The 27,803-nt window shown below is 35.5% G+C and overlaps 1 protein-coding gene across 2 annotated transcripts in view; it reads right to left on the bottom strand.

Moving 5' to 3' along the window:
• The window catches only part of Csmd3 (CUB and Sushi multiple domains 3), a 1,090,370-nt gene that overhangs the window by 162,523 nt on the left and 900,044 nt on the right, over window positions 1-27,803 (bottom strand). The window contains exons 33-36 of one of the 2 annotated variants that reach the window (XM_051159708.1): window positions 19,898-20,011; window positions 19,328-19,423; window positions 17,505-17,708; window positions 5,282-5,406 (exon numbers count right to left, since the gene is read on the bottom strand). In XM_051159708.1, coding sequence (XP_051015665.1) covers window positions 5,282-5,406; window positions 17,505-17,708; window positions 19,328-19,423; window positions 19,898-20,011 — 539 coding nt within the window. The remainder of the gene's footprint in view (window positions 1-5,281; window positions 5,407-17,504; window positions 17,709-19,327; window positions 19,424-19,897; window positions 20,012-27,803) is intronic. The other variant, XM_051159709.1, reaches the window with a different exon arrangement.

Here is a 27,803-nt window from a genome sequence, read left to right as displayed (position 1 = left end):
CGTAGAAGCAGAAGAACAAAATGTAAGCATCTCTAGGTATGCCTAGTACACGTAAAAGAGGAAGAACATTTGTTCAATCCTGTATTTGTCAATTCACCCCAGAAACAACAGATCCTAATACTTGAAGCTTATAAATACTGCCGTGTGTGTGTGTGTGTGTGTGTGAGAGTGTGTGTGTGTGTGTGTGTGTGTGTGTGTGTGTGTGTGTGTGTGTGTTGGTGCATCTTTTGGACTGGACTAAAGAGAAAACCTTGATATATGAAAAAAAACTATTGAAAACATTTAGGCAGATGAGAAAGCAGTGTATCCACAGAGGCAAGATTCAGACTGAAGTGGCCAGAAGCCAAGAAATATATGTTGCCATTCAATGTTGGAAACAGCAGAAGGAGAATTCCCTAGAGATTAGGAATAACAGAGGACCTATTGGTAGTTTTGTATTTGTATACTGAAGAAAGATTTGGAATACTAACTTCTAGTTCATTGAGAAGATAATATTTTAATTGTTAAATAGCTATTCAGTTTATGGTTATTTCTTATGATATTCACAAACATCTGATACCATTTGCTATGAAGATTCCAGAAAAATATAGTTTTATATAATAAAACCATAGTGGGTATAGAAGCATGAAATTGTCAGAGAAAACTAGCAGTCAGTGTTCTGAAACCTCTTATGCTATGCAAGCTAACGACCTAGAGTCTGCAATGACAGAAAGTCAAATAAGAGACAACAAAAGACTACGGCATGTATTTAGCCTTGGGAGAAGATTGTATTGGATAAAATGAGCCACCATGGCAGCAGGCTAGCTTCATGATGGACTGGGACAGATAGTTTTATGTCAACTTGACACAAGCTACAGTCGTCTGAAGGCATTAGAACCCCAATCAAGAAAATGCCTCCATAAAAATCCAAATGTAGGCAAGCCTGTAGGGCATTTCCTTAGTTAGTGATTGATGGCGTAGGACCCAGCCAACTGTGAGTGGTGCCATCGCTGGGCTTATGGTCCTGGGTTCTATAGAAAAGCAAACCAAACAAGCCATGTTTAGGCAGCCAGGAAGCAGCACCTTCCATAGTCTCTGCATCAGCTCTTGACTCTGTTTCTGCTGTGTTTGAGTTCCTGTCCTGACTTCCTTTTAGTCATATTTCATCACAGCAACTGAAACATTAACTTAGACATCCAGTATGTTTTTAAACATTAAAAGCAGTGATTTATTAGAAAAAAAAAGCAAATATCACTTTACTCTGGAATCTTATGAACATAGAAAATTCATGTTGATAATAATTATGTAATCAGTATTCCCCCTAGTTTCATAAATACTTCCTCTCTGGTTAAGTACAGGCCCCTAGGGGCTATCTCTGGTACACTCATAAAAGGAAGAGGGAAACAAATAAACCTATTGTTCCACAAAAACATACCACATTATATCAACATGACAAAATGACTTTCCCATTGATGTATTCCAAAAGAACTCACAACAGTAAAATATTGTCTATACCCAAATCTTTTCTAATTTTTTCAACCAAAGGATAATTTATTTCAAAACAAATCTGATTTATCAAATATTCATATAGATTGTAAGTGCACACATGTTTAGCTCCATACACCCAAATGAAATGTTTATTAAACCTGTTTATTAGTTATAGAAGAATAAATAGTATATTTATACCTAAGAGATACACTAAGTATGTGCTTATCACGGCTTATCTTGATTTAAAGTTGTGTCCAATAATAGAGTCCATATGGGAAACTATATTTCAATGAGATAAAGAATCCTACAGCATATTTAGGAGTCTATTGTGCATTTCATGCCATGAGATTTCTAAATACTCTGCTCAACTCAATTTCTGTTTTCTGAGTGCAATCATTAAATAAACTACATTCTAAGTTAAAATTTTGAGTTGACATTGACGCGTACAATTTTGAGGGTGTTTGCCTAAGGTGAGTGACACATAACAGTTTTTCTGTAGTTATTTTATTAGATTATTATGCACTAATATCTCTCCAAAATAGTCCCAAATGTACTGCTTGAGGAGGTGTCCATTGATTTTTCTAAAAATATTTGCTGAGTTTGTAGTGCCAGGCCCTGCAGTAGCTGCCAGAATGAGGCTGGCCACTGCCATCAGGAGCTTACAGATAATTAGCCGATAATAAGAATACCTGATTGGTGTTATAATAAAAACATATACAAGGAAATTCAACCTTTTTAAATCCAATTAATATGCTTATCACAGAAATCTATTTCATGCAGAAATGACAGTCAAGTTAAGGCAAACAAGGGGAGATACTGGATACTGTCAAAGACAGAGGAAATAATATTTACAGTGTCCACAGGAAACCGGGTTCCACGCTGTTCCAGAGATGGATGCTGTGAACACAACAAACTTCAATAAGGGAAAACTGAGTGAAGAGGAGCAACTGCTGTTGAGGACTTAAAATGATGACGAAATGTAGGTGCTGTGATAAGCTAGGGTGGGTTGGTTGTTATTCATTTGGTCAAGAATAGACAGAAGAGAATATACGTGGAACAAGGAAGAGAGCCACTTCATCTTTTGTCATAGAAATACAAATGGGTAGAAATAGAGACTTTTGAAATTCAGTCTTTGCACAGTTTGTTAAACAAAATATTAGAAGAGAAATCAAGATGTCTGGCTTGCCAGCTGAATGGGGTTGGGCACAACTTGATGCAGAGAGTGATAGAGAAAACAGAATGGGGCATGATAGAAGGAGAGTGAAGGATGGAGAAGCCATTTTGATTAAAAAATGATTATAAAATTACTATTGGATAGCTTAGCAATAAATTTAGCTGAAAACATCCAGCGGCTACTTTAGATAATATAAAGCTGGGGTTAGAGATATGGGCTCACAATGCTGGTCCAAATACTATCATTAATTCTGTCCATCTTTCAAAAGAGGAGCTTTTGTCTCTATGTTGTCATTGTTGCTATCTTTTTTGTTTGTTTTTGTAATCTGTTTCTATTCCAGTCATCTCTAGCTCCTAACCATTACTAAGGACACAGAAGTAAAGAATCTGCAAATAAAACAGGATGATATAACTTGATGTAAACTGGCCCCAGAAGACTAAGAGCACTAGCATTTGAATGATAGGTTGACATTAAAGAAGATACAAAATTAAATGTAGAAACAAGAGATTTGGATGTAGGAAAGATACTAAAATCCATAGAAATATTGATGTAGAAACTAAGGAGGGAATGAATGTGTTGTCAGTGACTGGAGAACCTCTGATGTTAAATTGTTTTGTCTCAATGCATAGATGACCAATGCAATGGATTTAATTTATTATCAAGGGGCTCATTCACAATAACCTGATTAGAGCATTAAGTACTAAAGCCACACTGCAGAATACTAAAAATGATAGTAGAGAAAATATAATTTTTTAAGGTTATCCTTTTATGATCGGATAGAAATGAATAAACTGAGAACATAAATAATCAAGAACATCTTTCATAGCCTTATGAATAAATGAGTTAATAAAAGTCTTATGTGATTCTCATTTCAGAGTACAACCTGGGTTGTGAACAATCTGGAAGTCTTTGTTGAATCTATCTTTTTTTTTTTTCAAAATGTGTATTTTGGAGAAATCCAGAGAGAGAACATGAGAGGGAGGAAGAAAGTAAAGAGGCCTTAAAGAAGCTGTGGGTATAGTAGAATACACATGGCATCATAATAAACGAAGGGAAAGGAGATTTACTGCAGGTTGTAGGTTTAAGTAGGAATGGGAGAGAGGATGGAATAAGTGGGTGGGCTAACTAAAGCTGAGAAGGTATTAAAAAGCTTTATGAAAACGCACTTCTTTGTTAGCTAATTGTGTATGTAGGTATGAATATCTGTGAGATCAGAGGTGTTCTGCATATGAGAGCAACACTGCTTCCAGAAGTCATGAGTTATCAAACCAAAATTTTAGCACCAGATACGGTACCCCCCTATGTGAATTACTAGTCATTGAGGGCCACTTCCGAGACCCCTCCAAACAGGAAATATCATTGCCAATGTGCTTGATTAATCACAGAACTAGATGATACAACCCTGTATCTGAAAACACCACATACTTTCCCTTATACAACATAGAGACATCAATCTCAAACTAGCTACCTCCTCCTGGGTTGTTTTCATAGTATTGGAACCATGCCATGCAAGGTCCCGGATGCAGAAACTATCATCACTGTTCTTATTCAGCGCTGTGTGCTGCGTGCTACAATACATACAATACAAACCTGCCTGAAATGATGTGCCCACTGTTGGCAATATTGGCATGGCAGTTACTAGGTTATCAACCCTCTCCCGGGAGGATTGCAGGTCTGTCTCTGGGAGGGTATGCATGCCTGCTGCTATGAAACTTGTCAAAAGCTCCAGGGTGTGGAGGTCTTAGGCCCTAGTTGCAACCTAATCTTGCTGTTTTACTAATTACTCATGTTGTCAAATTGCTTTCTAAATAGTTATCTTTATACCCACATGTTACATACCCACATGTTCCTGGTGCTCTCAGCTGGGTTCAAGGAAACTTGTTTTTCCCGTGATTCATATAGAGACTTCTCATCTGGTCAGAGCTAAGAATGAGTGACTAGGAATGAGGAGTGTTCAGGCACAGACGGGACATCTAATTCACCCCACCCACAAAACTCAGAGAACATCTTAAAAATGGGGGTAAAAAGAACGCAAAAGCCAGAGGCAACGGAAGAGTCTGGTGAAATGCCATCTTCTGGATACAATGGAGCCACTGCATGTATGAACTCACCACAGCTGGAGTCACCTGCATGAGACCTGTACAAGGTCGAGACACTCTAGGGCCCAGTGCTGAGGAGGGAGTGGCTCTGGAGACTCCAGCCCAAGCTGCAAGCTACTAAAGATTCACAGCCCCTATGAAAATGGAATGCAGTTATCTTTAGGGCTGTGGCTGCTGGTTAACTTGGAGTGAGTTATTGGAAGTGTGTCTGTGGATAATTCGTTTTTACCCTAGCCCTGTCGTATCTTATTCAATTTTATCCAAAGATGATACTCCTGGACGTCTGATATACACATCCCTTGAGCTTCTTATCTTATAATTCTGTTGTGTGTAGCAGTTGTTTTTGTTTTGTTTTTTTATTATTGTCTCATTGAAAACTGAATTTGGCTTTATTTTCCTTTCAGGTAAAATATATTTCTATAAGACTTAGCTTTGTCGATCCAAGCTATTTGTTAAACTTTAATAATATGCATTTTGTCATTTCTGAATATATGAATTCCAAAAATAAAATAAAAATAAATAAATAAGTTAATATCCTTACTTGAATGCCAGCTCCCTCTGGCACTGTGATCTTCCAAACACAATTCAAATTGTTGTCATAAGGCTCAGGGTATCCAGGAGACAAAATAGTCCCTTTGCGCTTAGTTAAAATTCCCCCACAAGGCACTGAAAGTAATGTAGCACAAAAGCCAGTTAATTCTAATGCAAAGGATTAAAGTAAGAAAAAATGTCTCCAACACAGAACAGACTTTTAAACAAAACCACATCACGCTATGTTTTAAGACTCAAGCATACCACAAAATATCTACAGAAATTGATTATACAGCATTAATGAAAGAATATACACAATCATACAATTATAATTATCATTTGTGTTATAATCCCTAAAACCTAATTTACTGTATTTCTCTCACACACAGAAAATATAAAATAAAATAAATCAATGCTTAACTACATAGAAGCTTTTTTACTATTTGAAGTTATTTGATACCTCCTTTATTATTTTTGTGAGGCTAACAGGATATTTTGAGAACTACTATTAATCCTGGAAGTAAATTACTATTAAAAAAGATACATTTAGTCCACTCTATATCGAGAATTCTAATTACTGTTGCATATAAATGTATTTATGTCTCTAACAGTCTAAACAGACTATAAAAAGTTTCCAGTTCATTCTGTAACTGGTGAAACAGAGTCATTAAGAGGTAAAAAGATCTCCAGTGGAAGATGAATCTGGTTTTCCATCCTAGGTTTAGATCCAGAGTCTGTATTGCTCGCTGGGAGGAAGATAGTTCATGTAGCTCTTGTTGAGATTTCCAGCACTTTCACAATGTATTAAATAAAAAAGCTCTCATTTTGTGAATGACTTTATTTAGATTCTGTGCGGTACCTAATTCATAACTCTTGAATCCTCTGCCCACTTGAAAATGTTCCTCAAATTTATCAGTATATAAACATCTTAATCCATGAAATGGAAACACTACTGAATCCAAAATACTTTTTGAAAAAAAATGCAGATTATTTACATAAAGAAACTAGTCCACTGATTAAAATATAATAAATATTTGGCAAGTGTATTTCCTTTGTTTTCAATTGTTATTATTTTGAGTAACAAGGCACTCTGCCGGTTGAACTATTTTTTTTTTCAAGTTGGCCTATAATGGTAGCACATAAAAATTCTCTTGCTTGAAAATAAATACACAGTTGGATGTACCAAGCTATCTCTTCTTCACACACACGTTTAAAACCAATGTTAAATAAATGAGTCATAGTTTTGTGACACTTCCCAAGTCAAATGCAAGTGCAAATAAAATAATAAAATGAAAACATGGTTTGTATGAGAGGAGAAGAGAGAGATGGAGAGACAGAGAACAGAAAGGGCAAGACAAACGGGAGTCCTGAGGATGTCTGCTCGCACTCTCTGCCTTACACCTTTGAGTCAGGGTCTTTCATTGAACCTCATGCTATGCTGCGACCCAGCAAGCTGTTAGGAGTGTACAAGGGCAGGCCCAATTTTTATATTAGGTAGGAGCTGAGATTCAAAGGAAGGTGCTCCTGCTTGCAAACACAAAGCTATGCCTACCAAGCTATCTCTCCTTCACATCCACATTTTAAAACAATCTTAAATATATAAATGACGGTTTCATGGCATTTCTCAAGTCAAAAGCAAAGCACCAAGGTACTTTCTCGAAAAGAGTACCACAAAAATATTAACTGGGTGACAATATTTTAAAGTCATTTGCTGCTTTTTAAAATTATTTTACTCTACTTATATGTTTGTGCGTGTGTGTGAATACACACATGTATGCACATGCCCTCAGAGTCCAGAAGATGGTGCCAAACCCCTTGAAACTAACTTTGCAGGTGTTTGTAAGTGGGTGCCTCCTCTGTTGGAGCAGCAGCCATTGGTACTCACTAAGCTTATGTTGTCCAGACTCCATCTGTTGTTTTCTTATCCTTCTTTGCTGGGGTTAAACAAAAATTCAATTAAATTGGTAAGAAAGTAGTTTGTACTTTAAAAAATATTAACAATTGTGACTGAGGGGGACTTCCTTCCTCTTTATATGCTCATAGGGTATCAAATCTCTTCTTGGTAACCTGCTATCCTTCCTCTGAGTGCCACCAGGTCTCCCCATCCAGGGAAACATGGTCAAATATGAGGCACCAGAGTACATGTGAAAGTCATAGGGCAGCAGAGTAAGGGGAAAATGGGAGGGAGGGAGGAATGGGAGGATACAAGGGATGGGATAACCATTGAGATGTAATAAGAATAAATTAATAAAATAAAATTTAAAAATTAAAAAAAAGAAAAAAAGAAGGAGATATGCTAAAAAAAAATTAACAACTTATGAGCTGGGCATGGTGGTACACGTCTTAAAACCCAGCATTCAGGAGGCATGGGCAAGCCGATCTCTGTGAGTTTGAGACCAGCCTTGTCTTCAAAGGGAGTCCAGGACAGCCAGGGCTTTATATAACAAAGAACCCCTGTCTCAGAAAAACAAACAAAAACCAACAACTCTTGTATAGGGCTCAAAAGTATCCTGAAAGGATTAGAGGATGAATCATAAAATAAATATTTCAACCAAAAATAAATAAGGAAATGATAGATAAATAGGTAATTAGGTAGGTAGATAGATGGTAGATAGATACATACATATATAGAGAGATGATAAATACATAGATGATAGATAGATAGATAGACAGATAGATGATAGATAGATAGATAGATAGATAGATAGATAGATAGATAGATAGATGATAGATATTAGACAGATAAATAACAAAAGCAAGGTAAATGGCTCACAAAGTTCATTCGGGGTGCGTGGATAAGTAACAACACTACAGTTGTTGTCTCTCCTACAGCTTGATGCGTAGTGGGCCACAGGTTAATTGGTTCTTGGGGCTGACATATTATGTGCATCATAGCACTGGCTTTCCTCCATAATTTATATATAATATATACTCTCATTTTTCAATCAACATGATCATTATAAAATTATAAAATGACATGTCATTTTCCATGAAAAAAAAAACCTATTTCCTTAATCTTACATATAAATACATGACATTTTTTAGACTTCCTCTTTTTAATTAATCAATATGTTTCAGTGAATACATTTACTTCCGTATCTTTTGTAAACAGCAAGTGTTTACCTCTAGCCATAACTCTTCCTGTATATGGACACTGTCCATTCAGCTTTTCAAAATTCATTATGCCCAAACAATACCTTTTAAAATCTTCCTCAACCAAGCTTTTTTATCTCTCCGTAGATGTTACCACCAATCACCATGATCTCAGGTCATAAAACCAAGACTCATATTGTTTTCTTTTTTTCTATCAGATTTTATATTTCAGCCTCTCAAAAAATCCTGTTAATTCTCCCTTAAAATATATGCTTGAACTAGAAAAAGTTCCCCAGTGAAAGCCTGATAATCTAAGTTTGGTCCATAGAACGCAGTTCAAAATAATGTAGAAGTCACCTTTACCCCAGCACATGTTGTAGACAAGAGAAATTGTAAGCAGGGTATATTGTGGGAGTGGAAAAATGGGTAGTCCAACTTGAGACCTGTGCCACTAGGGAACCCACCCTTGACACTACCTGGAGGGCCAAGACCCAGAGACTGGATAGCCCAGAAATGTAGGATAGAAACAAGTATTATTGGTTAAAAACAACAATAACAACAAAAGTCAATGAAATCATAGTTAATGATATTCTGCTATATTCATAGATTGGTGCCTAGCGCAGTTCTCATCAGAGACGCAAACAAATGTGCAAATCCACAGCCAAGCATCAAAGGGGAATCCTGAAGACAATAAGGAAATATTTTAGGAGACAGAGGGGGTCAAGTACACACACACACACACACACACACACACACACACACACACACACAGACTTAACTAACCTGTTCTCCTGTTCTCAGGGGCTCAGAGGGACTGAAATAACAACCAGAGGGCATGTTTGGTTTTGAAGAAAGAGGAGTTCATGTGGGATGGAAAGAGGGTACAGAGAGGAGGGCAGTAGAGGGACTGCGAGAAGTGAGGAGAAACTGTGGACAAGATGTAAAAAATGATATTGTTTAAAGTGTAGATGAACTGGCCTGCATTTGCCGCCCTGGTGTTCCTTTAGCTGGACGTGGGGCAGACACTGGAAAATGAGTGAGAAGCGCAGGGACCTTGAGTGTGAAAAGCAGCAGCAAGAACAAGAGAGATCATAATTCAAGAAAGTTAAAAACAAGAAGAGACTCCTGCGATCATCCTCTCACTTCCACAAAACTCTCTTGGTATATGTGAACCTGAACTCACACATGTATGCTTGCAAGTGCATGCCAACACACACACACACACACACACACACACACATACACACACACACAAACACACACACACTAAATATATGATTGATGATAGATAGATAGGTAGATATCAGATAGATAGACGATACTCAGATGATAGGTAAATAGATGATAGTAAATAAAAAATATAATTCTGACTCTTAGTAAATTTGATTTCCACGAATCTGAACAGTACGTGTAAATTGCCTTTCATATTCTCCTTGACTACTCTGAAACATGTTTACTTAGTCTTATGAATTCTACTCCAATCTTTCACTGTAAGTGATTTTTCACAAACATATTAAGATCATTTTACGATCCTCTCAGTTACTCCCTACACTATCTAATTTTCATCCGTCATGGCCTTATCTTTGTCTCTTCTCTGTCTCAACCGTCTCTGAGCATAGTGTTCCAAACACCTGTAGACTTTCCCACATTTGTACGTGCCTGTAAGGATAAAATGTAGGGATTTTATTATCAGTAAAAGAAAAACGTTATCTACATTCTAGTGCTGGTTTCATAATTAAAATCTATACTTCATAGAAATATGTGCTACTTAACACTATATTTAATAAATATTCTTTGACTGCATGTAAGATAAACAAATGAGCCAATTAAGGAATTAGAGTTGAAGTCATGTTAACACACACAACAACAACAACAAAACACAAACGCACAAACAGTCCTTCATAAATTTCACTCTAATAAAAAGATGAAATAGACAGATGATGTCATAGCCTTGGAGACCCTTCAAGTGAAAGTAATTCTGGATTTGGAAGGCACTTGAATAACACACCACATAACAGTGATGGGATAAGCATCTAATTAAAGACTTTTCCCTTAAGGGGTAGAGGTGGTAGCTTCAGGGCCTTTTCAAAAGAGAACCCCCCACTGACTGAAGTCCTTGTCCTGGAGGCCTTGAATTGTCAAACCTATTAGTGGCTGCAGGAGATGATTTGAATCTCTGAATCTCTGCAAAGGACAGCCTTGGGGCTTCAGACTGAAAAAATTTAAGAACATTGAAGTATAACAGGGTCAACTTTGAGGATGAAAGCTCTGTATGCAGCCTAACTCTTATTATTCAGTTTTACAAGTTTTATAACTTCATGTTTTTATTGAAATGTTATATTTTGTGGGAATTTCCCTATGAAATCATTAGATTCCAGCTTTGTACAAGATTCCAGCTGTTTATACACCAGCTGCTTGAATTTTCACAATCTTTTCATTTACATATATTTTTGTGTGTTTTACCTATATAACTTTCTTAGTTTAAAACTTCAGATGTGCTATCACAAGCATCAGAATGACCAAAAACACAGCTATGTATAGAAATAGTGAAACTGGACTGCATGAAGCCAGTGGGAAGGTGGCTAAAGTTATTACGTTCAGAAATTTATCAATTATTTTGCTGAAATCCTATCATTGATCAAATACTCATTGATCAGCTATTATGTGTTGGTAAGTTTCACCTGGGTGAGCACAAAATAGTATAATATCAGGAACACTTAGATAGAGTCAAGTCGATTCAGAAAATATTCACAAAAACTATATATGCACTGTACAGTGACTGATCCTGTAAATGGCAGTGTGGAGAATCGATGGAAGATGAGTGGCAGACAGTGGTTTACAAATGACAGCCAAGGAAAGTTCCAGGGTCAGACTTGATGGGGAAATGATGTGAGACAGAAAAGTATCACAAAGTAGCATGCTCTAATGAATGGAAACAGGATGACCAAAGGCTCCAAGCAGGCAATAATTTACACAAACAACAAAAGTTCAAACTAACACAAAAATTAAAGAGAATATGTAAGAAATGCACTTATGGTAGTTCTGTGCTGACTCTCATACTTAAGTGGGTCTGACACCAAGAATTTTACTTTAAAACAGCAGGCATAATATTTTGAAGTCAGAGGCCAGGTGGCACTCAGAGGAAGGATAGCAGCTACCAAGAAGAGACTTGATACCCTATGAGCATATACAGGGGGAGGAGGTCCCCCTCAGTCACAGTCATAGGGGAGAGGAGTAAGGGGAAAATGGGAGGGAGGGAGGAATGGGAGGATACAGGGGATGGGATAACAATTTAGATGTAATATGAATAAATTAATAAAATATATTTAAAATATTTTGAAGTCAGACTATTTACTTATTTATTATTAATTTTTATTTTTGTTTTATAAGCATAAGTGCTTTGCCTGCATCTGCACCACATGCATGCAGGGTCATTGGAGGCCAGAAGAAGGCACTGAACCTCTGAAATTGGAGTTACAGGCTGACCTGCCATGTGGGTACTGGAAACTGAATCTGGGTCCTTTGCTGGTATAGTAAATGCATTTAATTGCTGACATATCTCTAACTCCTGTATTCATAGAATTTTGAAGCCAAAATATTTACAGTTCAACATAGAAGTATTAACTAGAAGATACAGAGTCTCATCTAAATGTAATACAAAACAGCTCAATAGCATTTGAATAGCAATTTATCCTAAGACAATTTTATTGTTAGCTGTAAGCGTATAAAATCAAATCAATTAGATATTGGTAATACATAGTGGTGACTTAAAAATAGAGTAGATATTTTCATGCAAAGTGAGAGGAAATAGAAAGATCTCAGACAAGTCCACAAAGTTTCAAAATATTCTATTTTGAAGCTTTGTTCCCTTAGCCTACTGGAGCTGTGGTCTTGGTTTCTGGACCCACAGGAGCAAAGATGATATTCTCTAAACATATAGGTAGGAGATTTTACTTTAAGAAAAATATAAGTAAATAGATGTTTTATTTAAAGACATTATTTCCTTATGTGGTTCCCAGGGGGATTAAGAACAGAAGGAGAGCTTAGCATCTAGTTAAGTATGATGCATTAAGCCTTGGGACACACTCTAGTTCAGTTGTGCTCAGACTTGTTAGTTGAACATGCCTTAGCCTTAATATTTCTTTTTCATATCAAGGTTTAACTCCAGTATCTGCAAGAATTAGAGGAACATCATAGTCAAACAAATTGACAACTATTTTTTACAACACTTTGTTTCAAGCCACCTGAAGGCGTGTCATGGAGGATATTTGTTTGTTTGTTTGTTTGTTTTTCCCAACACAGGGTTTCTCTGTGTAGCTTTGAGATCCCGAAACTCATGTATTCACCTTCTCCTGCCTAAAAAGGGCTGATTTCAAAGGCGTGTGCAGCTACTACCTTGGCTAAAGGACTCAGGTCTTGACCTGACACCATCTCCCCTTTTGGAGTGGTTCTTTATCTAAGTTAGTCTGTACTACAGCCGGATTCCACTAACAACAGAACTGCGTATTTTATGACAAGAGTCATATCTTAAACCTCTCATGTCAAGAGTCCAAACTCTCCTTGTACACAGCAGCAAAGCTCTAATTGGTTGAAAGTTTCTACCTGGATGATGCTGAAACAATAGGCTATGAGCAACCCCCAACCTTCCTTCTTCATATGTTACCATAGGAGTTCATCCACTTGTGAAAAGAGGCACTTCTCTGTTCTACTCACAGAGTCATCACACACACACACACACACAAAACAAAAACAAAAACAAGCAAGAAAACAAAGAAACAAACAAAAACCTCTCCTGCATCTACCACCATTATTTTTTGGTCTTTGAGAAGGTAGCCATGACCAGGTATGCTGGGTGGTCAGACTTGGGCCTCTGTTCTAGCTCTGGTCATACAAGCCTAAGTGTACAACAATGTTTTTCTTGGCATAGCTCATTTCATAGATCTCATAGGTTAAAGTTACATAACTATGGTTCTTCCTGGCAAAATGTTCAACACAGTGACTCTTCTTGTGTGGAGTAATAGGCATAGATTCACAGATACAGCTTAATTGGGCACTTTTCCATTGGAGGAGTTCTTTTTAGGCTTCAACTTTTGGCAGTTCTCTTCCTGGGCAGAGCTGTTGATCAGAGTACATTTATTTCTAGGTGGCAGCAATTACAATACCATTATATTGCAGAGGACTAGCACGTGCGGTACAACCAGCTAGAACCTTATCTGGGTTAGCTAAAGAGCTCTGTGGCACAGTACACAGCACAGCCCGGAAGGCGAAATTAGACTAGACATCAGAGAGATCCCTCATTTGAAATCTGTTATCTCTTGGCAACTTACAGTCTAGAAAGGTGTGACAAGAAATAGCTCCTGATTTATGAAGTAAAATTCTGACTAATTATTTTTTATTGTCTGGGTAACTGGTCCTAGTTTTTGTCATAATATCTGACAAATATCACCATTATCTTGTTAATTGCATCCTCGTCTTATCAAACATCTTTTTGCCTACTCTTAAAGTTGTTACTCTTAAGGTTTGTCTCCTGAATACACGGGTCTTATTTCCAATATATAGGCAGGCATTCATATTTATTACTTACTATATGTTTGTTTACTTTCTGAAACAGAGTCTTCCGGCGGTTCCTATGCTCGTCTCAAACTTGCGGGTTCAACGTCATGTCTCTGTTTCCTGCGTACCTGGGACTAAGGTGTATTACACTACAACTGGATACCAATTCTATTATTAAATGCATTTTGAGCCACACACTTTGACAAAAGCAGTCAAGACAGAGTTGTCCCTGCTATATTTTAGATATCTCTTCTTCCAAACACCCAGCTCAATGTCATTATTCCCAAATCCTACTTTCTACAAAAGAGGATGAATACATGCAGGCAACTTATCCATGACTTTATATTAAGGATAACCTTTCCTCCACTATTCAACAATATATCCTTATTTCTATCAGAAAGGGCATATGGGCTTTGTTGTCTGTGTTTAGACCAAAACTTCTTCATGACTACAATTGTTCTCTAAGAATTCTCTTTACAGTCCTTTATGGTAATGAAGCTTCCCCCAGGACATATTTCAACATTTCCAGCTTTGACCCGCCTTTAGAATTTGTAAGTAGCACCTAATTACTTTTGTCAATTCTAACTCATTTGTGCTGCTAAAACAAAACATTACAGCCTACATATCCAATAAACAATAGGCATTTATTTCTTATAGTTTGAGAAGTTGGAATGCCAATATTCCAAGCACTGGATGATTCAATGTGTGTGGAGAGTCTCTTTCCTGGTTCAAAAATACTATATTCTTACTGTGCTTTCATATCACAGAGGGAAATGACATCTGTTTGTATTCTCTTTTATAAGAATGTTAATATCATTTATGAGGCTTAATATTTAATCATTTTAAAGGCTGCCTTTATGTGCATATAAATCCATTATAATTAAATGATTAAATATTTAGTCAGTTACAATAGCTTACAAGTTTGATTATGACATCTCACCAACCTGTATCCCAGGACTTAAGGTTCAGAAAACTTAGCCCCCAGCTGATGCTATTGTTTAGCTGTTATTGGATCATGGAAGGACCCACTTCATCCATGAAAAAGTCTATTGATCAATTCATAGCTAAATGAGCCATTAGAAAAAAGGGCAGAGTTGATAGAAGTGGTCCATGAAGTAGGAGATTGAATTTGAAAGGTACATCCTATCTGCAGGTCTTCTAACTTGCTGTTTGCTAGATTACAAGAAGTGAGTAGCTTTTTCATCATGGCCTTCTGTCACTAGATTTTCTCCCACACTGGAGGCCTGCATCAATGAACTGAGGCTACAAATGAATTCCAATCTGTGAACTTTGGTACCAAAAGATTTTTTTTCTTCCTTAATATGATTTTCTCATCCAATGACAAACTGATGAACATAACAGTCATGAGAATTTTATTCATTTTAAACAAGAATAGATTGTAATACAATATTTATACCTTTCTATTACGTGACTATAAGACAGTCATAGTCTACTTAAAAGTTGTCTCATTTGGTGAGGCGGTGGTGGTGCACACCTTTAATCCCAGCACTTGGGAGGCAGAGGCAGGCAGTTCGCTGTGAGTTCGAGGCCAGCCTGGTCTACAAAGTCTTTTTTACATTTTTCTCTGTATTAGCTTGTTTTTCTCTCCTGAGTTTTTCTTTATGTAAGCCCTATATTGGTTTCATGTTTTGATGGAAAAGAAAATGTTTCCCTCTGTATGTTTATATTTTAATTCTTCAGAGTCATAAAAAAAAAAAGAAATGTCTGAGTAAAATAATTGCTTAATATCCACTTTGAAGAAAAGTATAGTTGCTTTAATTTAACTTTACTTGCTTTTTGATTACTAATCTTTCAGAAGTTAAAAAGCCCTACTCTTACAGAATTATTTATGTTTACATGAATAAACTGATGAAAATAAAATTCAGTGTACTTCTAAATAACTTCATATTGATTACTGTTATATTAATGTTAGAACTGGGGTGGTTGGGTAGGAGGCTCCTCTTTTCTGAGGAATACAGGATAAAGTTGGAAGAAGAGAATTGGAGGGTGGACTGGGAGAAGAGGAAGGAGGGGGCTATGACTGGAATGTAAAGTGAATAAAAATTTAATTAATGAAAAAAGAAAAAAGACACAAATTGTAGTCTTGTATGAGATGAAAGCTCAGGAGCTCTACTCTACACCATGATGACTATAGTTAATGAGTTGGTTTATTCGCTGGCTAGATCCCAAAGTAACTTATCAATAGATTTGTTTGAAGATTTAAATATGTGCTTTGATATTTAAAACCAAGACTGTCTTAGATGTTTTGAAAGCTGCTAATAAATGCCCTAGATTCAAAATCCTTTAACAACATAGGTTCAAAACAATTAAGAACAAATCCAACCTAAGAGCACATTGAAGAGATTATTCACTACATCTTCTGAGGGCAGGAAGGATGGTTGCTTTGCAAATGCAATACGGCAAAGTAACAGAAACAAGGACAAAAACCATACAATCGCTTCAGTGTATGCAGAAAAGGCATTTGACACATTGCATGATGAAAACATGGAACAATTTTAGGTAAACAATTTAAATTTACAAGGACCATACCATAATATAAAAAGTAATGCATAATAGGTTAATACATAATATCACACTAAATAAAGAGTTAACATAAACAATTGTAAGATCTGGGAAATGGGGGCTGGAGAAATGGCTCAGTGGATAAGAGCACTGTCTACTCTTAAAAAACAAAACAAATAAAAAAAAAAAACCTGGGTTTAATTCCCAGCACCCACATGGCAGTTCACAACAGTCTATAATTTGGGTTCCAAAAGATCTGATACCCTCACACCAATGCACAGAAAATAAAATTAAATAAATAAATAAAAATAAAAATTATTTTTAAAAAGATCTGGGAAAAAGAATACTTAAAAACATGTGCCATTTGTATTTTCAGTACCACAAGTCATAGGTAGAGCAATCATACAAGAGAAAAAGAAACCAATGATAAAAAGAGAAAAACAACAATAACAAAAAACCAAGAGCATTAAACTAGAAAAGAAGAAATCAAATTATCATGGTAAATGATATGATCTTTTACAAAAAATACCAAAGCACTACTATAACTTATAAATGAACTTATGTGAGTTTCAAGATACAAAATCACCATATTAAAATTAATAGCATTCAATTACTAGAGACCAACAGTCATCTAGAATTCAGAAAAGAGTACCATGTTACTACCAAGAAATAAATTTAGCCTAAATATTATAATATTTTTACAATAAAAGGTTAGAATACTGAAAACAATGGAGAGAGAGAGAGAGAGAGAGAGAGAGAGAGAGAGAGAGAGAGAGAGAGTCTTAAAATAATGATTGATAAAAGAAATATTTAAGTATGGTGGGGGTGGGATAGGCAAAGATATTTCAGATAAGGCCCATAAAGTACAAGAAACAATAGCAAGCACAGAGGACATTGTGTAAAGGTGAAAAGTCTTTCAAACAAGGAAATTTTCATTAGAGTATAGAGACAATTTAGGTAAGGGAAGAGACATTTGTGGATTATTCATTGGCAGAGTTAATATTCTGAACTTATATGGCCCCAAATTATGCACAGTCAAGGAGAACATAAACATATACACTCACCAATGCAAGTAGGTAAGGAATCATTCCACTGGGCCAAAGAATTGGGTACTGTGTCACACCTAATGGCTCTGGAGCCATGGAGGATGTAACCTGGGTTACATTCAAAAAGGACCAGTGAGCCAACTGCAAAGTCATTGCCAATCCTTCTTCCAAATCTTGGCTCAGGTACAGAACTGCACTGTGTAGAGCTTGTTCTAGGAACAGCTGTACAGAAATAAGTTGGTTTAATTTCATATTTATCAGACAAATATAGACTTCAAAAATGTAACTATCTAAAGAAATCTTGTTTTCTATAATTAGAAAAATTGCATCTACTCAAAGAAATCTAGATTTTTTTCATAAATAGAATTATTAACTTTAACACCTACCTAAAAGTGTTACGTTTGGTAAAAAAAAAAAAAAAAAAAAAAAAAAAAAAAAAAAAAAAAAAAAAAAAAAAAAAAAAAAAAAAAAGAAAAGAAAAACAATACACTTGACATTCAAGCTATTTTCTTTAAAATTTTATCTTTGATTCTTTAAATAACAACAATCATGCTTCTTTCTTCTGTTTTCTAAAGACTTATCAATACAACAAACAAAGTGATTTTATTTAGATATTGCAATTTACAGGATCAAAAATGGATGTTTCATTTTTAAGTTTGGGTTCCCAAACTACAAAATGTAAGTTAGTATACAAAAGATATTATGCAGTTGTTTTTTGTTTTGACTCTTATTAACATTAATTACTTATTTCAAACATGCATATATAACTTTCAAAGTATGTTTCCAATTGAGAAAGTAATTACAGTCAGGTTAAGAATTTTAAAAGTTAGACAGATTAACAACAATATTTTTAATTCATCAATCATACATAATCAAATTTGAGATTGCTTTTAGAATTTGTTTGCCCATCAATTGTGCCCTTTTTTCCATTTAATAAAGTAGAATGATAACAGGATGTTTTTTCTTTTTAAAACACACACAAATGTGATTAAAGAGATTGACAACAGTCCAAAAGAATGACATGGTGAATTCCAATAGATTAACCCCTCTAATATGACTTGAGGAAATGCATCTAAGTTTTTTCAGTGCCTTTGAAGATTAACAATACCACAATTGTGTACAGGAGAAAATGCTATGATAAAAGAGTGTATAGTATAGCCAGCCAGAAAAAAAAAATAACATGAGGGAGTTTAATAAAAACACAACATCACAAATATTTATACATTTCTTACTAAAAAAGTGTAAAGTTCTTTTGATAAGAATCATTACGTGATCACATACAATTGTTTAAAAATATTTCAAATGACTCTTGATTTTGTTTGATGATACTGTAAAAGGTTTTCCATAAAAAGGCAAGGAAAATTAATATTTAATGTGCAAAATCTTTAGTAACTATTCAGAAAGTTCAATTTTACTGAGATGATAAGAAAGCATACTGTTTACATGGAGCGATGTTTGCCTTAACTAAGTAAATTACATCGAAGGTACATATGTTTAATTTAGAGTACAAGACTATGAGAAAAATAAAAATAAAAATAAATGAGAAGATCAAGAATAGGAAGGGTAACATAAATATTTTGAAAACAGAATGTTGGAAAGAAAGGAAAACCAGACATTTAAATTGAGAAAGGTGGTGGAACAATGCATTCTTTTTCAAAGTTGGTCAGAGCAACAGTGTTCCAGTGAAATAATTCATGGGAGGGAAGGGATCAGTGTACAACTGCTAAAAATGACTTTCCTCTTTCCTGGACCATTACAAGGCTAATATTGGTCAACAACTGAGCACAGCATGGAAATTGACATCATTCCTTAGTGTGTTTCTAGACTACAGTGTCACTTACCTTGATAAACAAAGTGAAATCCCTTAGCTGTTATGGGTCCAACTGAAGTGAATCGAATTGTGATCTGATTACCTGAACTCAGTGGAAGTGACTCTCCTACTCAACAAAACAAACACTTAGATATCATAATTAGTCTTCGTTCAGTACCTAACAAACTATATCATTTTACACTGTCATTTGTAAACTAGGTTCTATCATATTACTTTAAAATATCCTACTGCTAGCAATATATTTTCTTTGGGTTCCGCTTCAATTATAATTTTTTTTTTAAACCAGAAAGCTTCAATTACATTTTAATACATATGGCTCATTCTTAAATATTTTATATCATATTAAACACCACAGATTGCGATTAAGTATTGTATTTATTTTATTACAATCCTAGAAAAATAATTAAATTTCTCTCAAGCTTATGAATTACTATTAAATTGTGGTTTTATTCTTAATTAAAAAGTTTTCAGTTTATGGTATTGCTAACATGGATGACATAGATCTCAACTCTCCCCACAATACTAATCAAAGTCAGTCTTTAAGCAATAGCTGACGAATGGCAGTTCTAGTAAAGGATACCTGAATGGGATCCCGAGAGGGAAGATAACAGAGGAGACTGCTGAGTTGGCCCATCAAACACCTCAACAACATCGTGGAGTGATGTCTGGAAAAATACAAACTGGCCAAACACCACTGATCAACAGGAACCAGGAGAAGCAAACCAATCACCAACCATCCAAAAACAAAAACGAAAAACAAACAAACAAAAAAAAAATAGAAAGAGGAGGAGACAGAGAACAAAGTATTACAATATAATAGTCATCTGCATGTTTTGTTTTTGTTTTTTGATTTTTTTTTTTTTAATTTTCCACCTATACATGAGGATTGGTGCCAATTGGTTCCTGACACATGTATTGAAGGCCACAAAGATAATGACCATGATTTAAGTCAGTTAAATTTTGAGGAGGCTATCTGTGGGGGGAAAAAAGATTATCACATTTAATTTAATCAGAAATTGTAAGATTGTTGTCATTTTATATTTATTATAACTACTTTCAAATTTTTCCTCACTAGTTTTATTTCACTTTGTGACTCTCTTTTGCTAAACTTTTCTCCTCTTTTAGGTAAGACAGCTAAGATTTTAATATAGGGGGCTTAAAAAAGATCATTCTCAAAAAGCATTCCATTACAAATAGCAAATTTGCTTAAAAATATCAGCAAGATACTTTTAAGATCTAACATTTAAATTTATATTCTATATAAAAATGACTCCTGAGTATTTATTATGAATCTTCCAATAAAATGAACATAATTTATGATTTCTCAGCAACTCAAATATTTTAAGTTTTCACAAAACATTACTTTTTCAAAGGAAAAAAAAAACAGTGCTGAAGTACTTCAAAAAAGAACTTTATGAAAGTTAATTACTTCTGCTTCTATTTTACTTATCTGTATTCATGGTATAAATTTACATCCAGAACCTACCCCTACGATCACAATCTAAGTGTTCCACAAGAGATGTGAATGTCATATGTTAATTCGTAGGTTACAAAAAGAAAAATGAGTAATGATTAAGAATTTTAGATAGAATTTTGCATTGAATAGAAAAATTGTGTTCTTAAAAGGTTATGAATTAAATCTAGTGACACAAGAACAAGGTAGTTTTTATGTATTCAGAACAATATGACTTTTGCTTGATTATAATTGAAAGATATAAATGTACATACATTTTAATGTTGCAAGTTCATTTTCTACAACTCAAAATAAAGTTATGGACACTCTTTAATGGTTACTTTACAAATAGCCCAGAACACCTGCATCGTGCTTAGTTTAGCCTATGAACCTATTAACCCAGGTGTACACATAGTACTGTGAATTTAGCTATACTTATTTTTTGGCATGGAATAAATAAGCTGATGATCCCAGTCCAGTGATTTATAAAAGACGAAGACAAAAGAGAAGAGGAGAGAGAGTAAGAAGATGAAAATGTCCACCATGCTGTCACTACTTTTGAAAATTGTCAGAGTATTGAATGGCTTAACTTTATGAATACTCCCCCTGAAAATATTTGCTAAAATATGTTCCTATCAAACCAGATACATGCAATGTGTTGCTGGAAAGGCTTAGAAGACATCCACCATTTTTGAATTTTAGGCTTTTGTTTGTTTGTTTGTTTTGTTTTTATAAAACAGGTTTTTTGTGTGTCCTGGCTGTCCTGAATTCTCTCTGCAGACCAGACTTGCCTGAACTCACAGAAATCCTCCTGCTTCTGCTTCTCAAGTGCTGAAATTAAAGGTGTATGCCTCTGCCACCACCTGGCTTCAGCTTTCTTTAAAATATACTGAATTTGGTTTACCATATATCCATATATTCAAAAGTACCCAGAAAAAAAGAGACAAAGGATGTTTTTCAGTATCTGCATTAATGATGGGTTTTGGACCATTGCTTTAATGTGTGCCTTTAAATTGCCCTAGTATAACAAATCTTCCTCATTGCCTTACAAAATGCCCACAAATGAAAAAAAAAAAAAAAAAAGTAAAACAAAACAAAACAAAACTTGGATCCCAAGAACATTGCTACAGCAAACACATTATGCATCAATACTCTTTCCAAAAAATGTATTTTCCTACAGTAAATTTTGAATTCAGTTAGGAAATTTAAAGTTCAACACCCTTTAGTTCTTTCTCCCTGAAAGAACCCTAAGTCTAAACCTAAACCTAAACCTACACTAATGTTACAAGTTCTATAACAAACCGGAAACAGGAAGGAGATTAGCCCTAGCAAGATGAGAAATAAATATATAAAATATGGCCACAGAAAACAAACTTTTATAGCTGAAGCTCCTTTTGAAGTTCTTATTTTCCACACATTTTGCTCCAGAATACACATGAACATAATCAGACTTAGTTAATCCCATTGAATAACATATAGGGAGGTGAGTTAAATGCTAAAGTTGAAAGGGTCACCAAAACAAACAGGCTCCCTGCCCTTATGCCCTACTAACTACATGTGATTGCTGACATTGGAGCAGGCCTTTGTTCCGCTTATGAGACGGTGATAGAGTCACTGATTAAAGCAATTACAAAGCAAACAACTCCAGCTCACTTAGGCCACATCTTCCCCTGCAGACTGCTTCAGGGTGCATTTTAAGGAATCTACGATGTAGTTTTGTTTTGTCTTTTGTTTGTTTGTTTGTTTGTTTGTTTTAATCCTGGAGACCAGATGTTATTGGCAGAATGCTCCCCACGCCTTGGAGATGCTCTACTTCATGTGCTCATCCATGAGCAGTAAATGTGGACTGTGCCAAAATATCCTGTGTATCTGGCACATCAACTCTTCTTTGCTACTAAAGCAATACTTAATTTGTCATGAAAATCAGCCAAGACGCAGAGTAGTTGCTTTCTCCAACACCAAACCAGTCAGATGCATTTTTCTTAGTCAGATTCACTGAAGTGCTGAGACTTGCTCCAATCTGTTTAATTAACTCACTGTAAATCCAAATGGATTGACAGGAAGAGTTGAGCATAGCTAACATGCAGAATTCTCAGGACACAGGGACACAGCAACCTGTCATTCTGCAAACATCGCTGAGCTGCTTGGAGTATAATGCGATACAATACAATGGGCGACTGACTGCAGGAGGGTACATTTGCTTAGCGTGCGCGCGCGCGCGCACACACACACACACACACACACACACACACACGGCAAAAAAAAACTTTTTTTAACCTCTTCTTTTCATTAAATTCTATTTTGCAGTATTGCTGAGATGCCCTAACATTGCTGGCAAGCAGCATCTCCATGGGCAAACTTTAATTACGTTTCACTGAACCCTCTAATGAGACGTTGATCTTCTATGTCTTTCCTTGCACTGCTTGATTTCAATGAGAATCTATCAGGTTGGTTTATGCTGTCCTACCCTCAATATCTGATCACCATCGCAACCCTGCTGCCTCCTCAGTGATACTAGTTCATATTATTTTCCTCAGCAACAAATCTAAAAAGTTTTAGCCAGTATACCGAATCACTTCTAATGTTATTCATTCGTGGTTTTCTTTCCATTCTCATCCTATTACTTGGCTGTTGGTTTCCATATTTCCTTGTCTTTGAAGTTAAACTTAATTTCTCAGCCTAATTGCAAAACTCCACTGTAATTTTTTTTTACAAATATGAGAATGATCTTGAATAATTCACGTATCTGTTCTTGTTTAGTTATTTGTGTGTATGTATGCATGTATGTATGTATGTGTGCGATGGCACATTTATTGAGGTCATAAGCCAACTTGCAGGAGTTGGTATTCTCTTTCCTTCATGAGGTCCCAGAGATGGATAGGGATGGCACTCAGGTCATCAGGCTTGGCAGCAAGTGTCCTTACTCACTCTGACATCTCCACAGGCCCTGCTCTGTATGGGAATAAATAATTTTTCTCAGTACCGTCTAAGCAGAAATTTTCTGAATTCAGATCCCATTTTGTGCCATCAAAATAACCAGCTACATGTAGAGACATGCTGATTTAGAAATTAATTACCCTTAAATAATGCTAATGAAATAAATATGGACATTATTCAGTGATCAGAACCTTAGCTACTGAATTAAACATGAAAATTAAATTTACACAAATGGAGAAGGGTTTTGCCACTATTTGTTGTCCTTTTTCAGAAGGAAGTAATTCTGAGCAGCATAGTAGCACACTAGCATGAGAAAAGAAAGGAAGGAAGGAAGGAAGGAAGGAAGGAAGGAAGGAAGGGGAAAGAGAGAGGGAGAGGAAGGGACAGAGAGGAGACAGAGAGAGAGAGAGAGAGACAGAGACAGAGACAGAGAGAGACAGAGAGAGCAAAAGTGAGAGAAGAAGGTAAGGAGGAAAGGAGGGTGAAAGGGAGAAAGGAAGGAAGGAATAGTAAATCCAGGATCTGGCCGAGCACCATTAAAGGAAGCAACGCAGCTGCTTCTGTAGAAAATGAGGAGTGGTTAGGTTGTCTGAGAAAGAGAGAGTACAGGCTTGTTTAAAACTAGTTTTGATAATTTTCTGGGCAGGAACATAACAGCAGCCTCTCTAGGAAGAAATGTCCTAGGAATCAGATGAATAATGGCGTATTATTCATGGGGGCAAACACACTAAACTGACAAGGTTTTGCTGTATAGGGGGAAAATCTGTGTAACTAGGATTATAGTGTAACTTAATGATAGAACTTTTCCTTAGTGTGTGTAAGGCTCTACGTTCAGTGGTCCAGCACAAGGGGAAAACAATGAAAAAACTGGAAGTCCTCAGTAGTTCTGGATGAACACATACATGTAGGGATAGCAGGTGCAAAGGTCCGAAATGTCTTGGGCATTCCATTAAAACTGACTTAGGGAGGGTTCTGGAATCAATCTCTGGGATTAATTCATGTGGATGAATCAAACAAGAGGAAGGAAGTTCATTGCTTTTCTGTGTTTCAATTTCCTCCTCTGCAAAACAGTTAATAAAATGGCCCAAATGATCCAACCTCACGGAGTTCAAAGGTACACTGCATAAAACTGATACATGCAAAACAATTGAACACAGTCTGGAACATAGTAATAAATATTGCCTGTGATTACTAATAACTCTTTGCAAATGTGTGTACTGCTAATTCTATCTGACATCCTTCGATCCATACTTTTGATGCTGATGTGCCTGTGTCAGTCTTAGTTTTCCAATCATATATGTTTAGAACTAACAACAGAACCAATAGGGTTTAGATAGTTTTCTGTCTGTTTAAACCAAGATTAACCTCTATTCCAATTTCAAAATACCACTGTGCTCCTCTGTCCATTTGATCTTATATTTCATCTCTAGCGGAAGAGGGAACTGGTAATTCTCAGGTTTCAATTTTGGCTAAAAACTCAAGACGTTATATATATAGATTTTTTTTTTCTTTGCTTTGCTTAAACACATTGAAATTCCATTTTTCAAAAGAAATACTTTCATATAGAAAGAAGTCCAGTATGTATAAGTCTTAGCTTCATTTTGAACACACCTGTTATTTTGTTAACAGAATCTGCATAGCCATTGAATTCTTGGGTTTACGTTGATGACTCTATTACTCACTCACCTGCTCTGTCACTGTTTAAACATTTCTCAGCCACCTTTGTTTGCTCAGCACGAACTTTACTTACTGATACACAAAGGATATAACACACTCATACACCCACACTGCCAGAAGAAATTTAGTGGCAAATCAAAGGTGCAGTTAGAACTTCACTTAATTGTGTATAGAAAGGTCTGTTGGGATGGAGAGATGGCTCAGACCTTTAAGGCTATACTCACAACCAAAAACATAAAAAGGACTGCAGGTGACATAAAGTACTACAAAACTGGCTTTGATTTACATGAAATTTGCCTCATACTTTTATTCTGATGGTTACCCCAGGCTACTATGCTACACAGACTTTGCCATCTAGTTGGAGTGGCCCTACTTAGGGAAAGTGACTTCTTTTACCTCATTAATGTACATGGGAGGCCCTGCTTTCTGACCTCCAAAATTATTCATTATGAAAATGTCTCCGTTACATTTTGAGTTCATCTGGGTAGCTCTGGATTTTAAAGGCTTTCTTATTTAAAACTAATCACAATGCATCTGATTACTATTCAATTTACAAAATAATTAACTAGAGTTTACTATTTTAAAGTTGTATCTCTAAAGCATACAAAAGGAAGGACTTAGAAAATCAGGCACAATTGAAGTCAATGTGCTCCTTACATTTAAAATGACATCGGAGAGTGGTAAACTTTGAATAGAAGTTGCATTCATTGTCATAACAGAAAGTGAAACTCGTTAATATTTTTGGAAAGTTATATTCTTATGTATCAGATTACAGAAACTCATAGCTAATATTGTACTAAAATAGAAGCAAACCATTAGTTCATGATGAGACACTTGCTACTCCTCGTCACTGTCATGTAGATGAGTCATACATATCAGATACTAATTATCTGGAGTCTATTAAAATATCCTGCAGAAGCTTGGCATCGCCCTAAATATTAGGGCCAAAATTTCATACAGCAAAATTCTACACGTGCCAACTCTGCATCTCAAATGCATAATAAATATATGCTCATTAGCAAATAAATTAAAAAATGTCTTAATATGATTACTATTTGCAATAATAAGGAAGTAAAAGATGCTTTTCAAAGTACATAATTTAGACTAGTAGCACCTAACTATCTTATAACTGAGCACCCACCCCGCCAAGAACTTGAGTCTGTTCAGGAGTCATCACAATAATTGGAGCACTATGATCCCCCTGTTAACGATTTCTTGTGTGGATTCAGTAATGAGTCCATAAATTAGGTTGACTGACTGTATACATAGTCAACCATTAGGTTTCTCTGGAGCTGGCTTTCATTCTGTATCATAACCATTCAGAGACTTTGAAATTGGAAAACTCTCTACTTGATATTTCTACTTCGTTCCCACTAAAATCCCGATCTGACATTTAATGTACTTCCACTTTCTAAAATTACTCTAAGATTTCATGTTTATTCAATGGCAAAAAAAAATAAAAATAAAAATACTTTATCTGCCATTTGTAGACACAGCATTTCCTAATAGTTGAGAATTACTTTGGTGTTTACAAGATATAAAATAATAATAATAATTATGATGACAATATACAATTATATGCAATTTTATTATATGCTTTAAAAATTAAAACTAGGCCGGGTGTGGTGGTGTACCCCTGTAATCCCAGCACTTGGGAGGCAGAGGCATGCTGATCACTGTGAGTTCAAGGCCAGCCTGGTCTGTAAAGTAAGTCCAGGACAACCAGGGCTACACACAGAGAAACTCTGTCTCAAAAAACCAAAAATACCAAAAAAAATAATAATAAAATAAAATAAAAATAATTGAATGTGTTTTTCTTTTAATTGATGCACATGCACTATTTTCTTGGTTTTCTTTTACTTTATAAGAGATGAACCTTTGAATTCTTGAATTGAATCCTTTGAATTCTCATATCCAATACAAAAACCGAAGAATATAAAATTTTAAATTTTAAGTCTTTAAATAAGTTAATAGATACTTTATTACTAATGTTTCTCAAGCTTTCAGTAAAATAATATAGTTCAAATTTCAAGTTTTGATCTCCCATTTACAATGAGCTAAATTTTATAAGTTTATCATCATATTAATTAGTGATGTGAGGATCAGTATTGATTCAGCTCTCTCCAATTTCATAACAAAGTCACACAATCCTAATGAATAAATGAGAGGTGTTATAAAAATACTTACTAAGACATTTTTGATAATTTAAAGTGTATTTATTACATAGAAGCAGTATAGAAATATATATGTAGCTTAACTCATTGTGGCTGGTTTTGTGTCAACTTAACACAAAGTGGAGGCATCAGAGAGAATAAAACCTCAATTGAGGAAATTCTCCCCAAGATCAGGCTGTAGGCAAGCCTATCACGGCATTTTGTTAGTTAGTGATTGACTGGGGACTGCTGAGCCCATTATGGGT

This window comes from Acomys russatus, chromosome 17 (genome assembly GCF_903995435.1).
Source record: "Acomys russatus chromosome 17, mAcoRus1.1, whole genome shotgun sequence".
NCBI lineage: Eukaryota > Metazoa > Chordata > Mammalia > Rodentia > Muridae > Acomys > Acomys russatus.
Note: the sequence above shows the minus strand (reverse complement) of the source record. Positions and strands in the feature narration are given on the sequence as shown.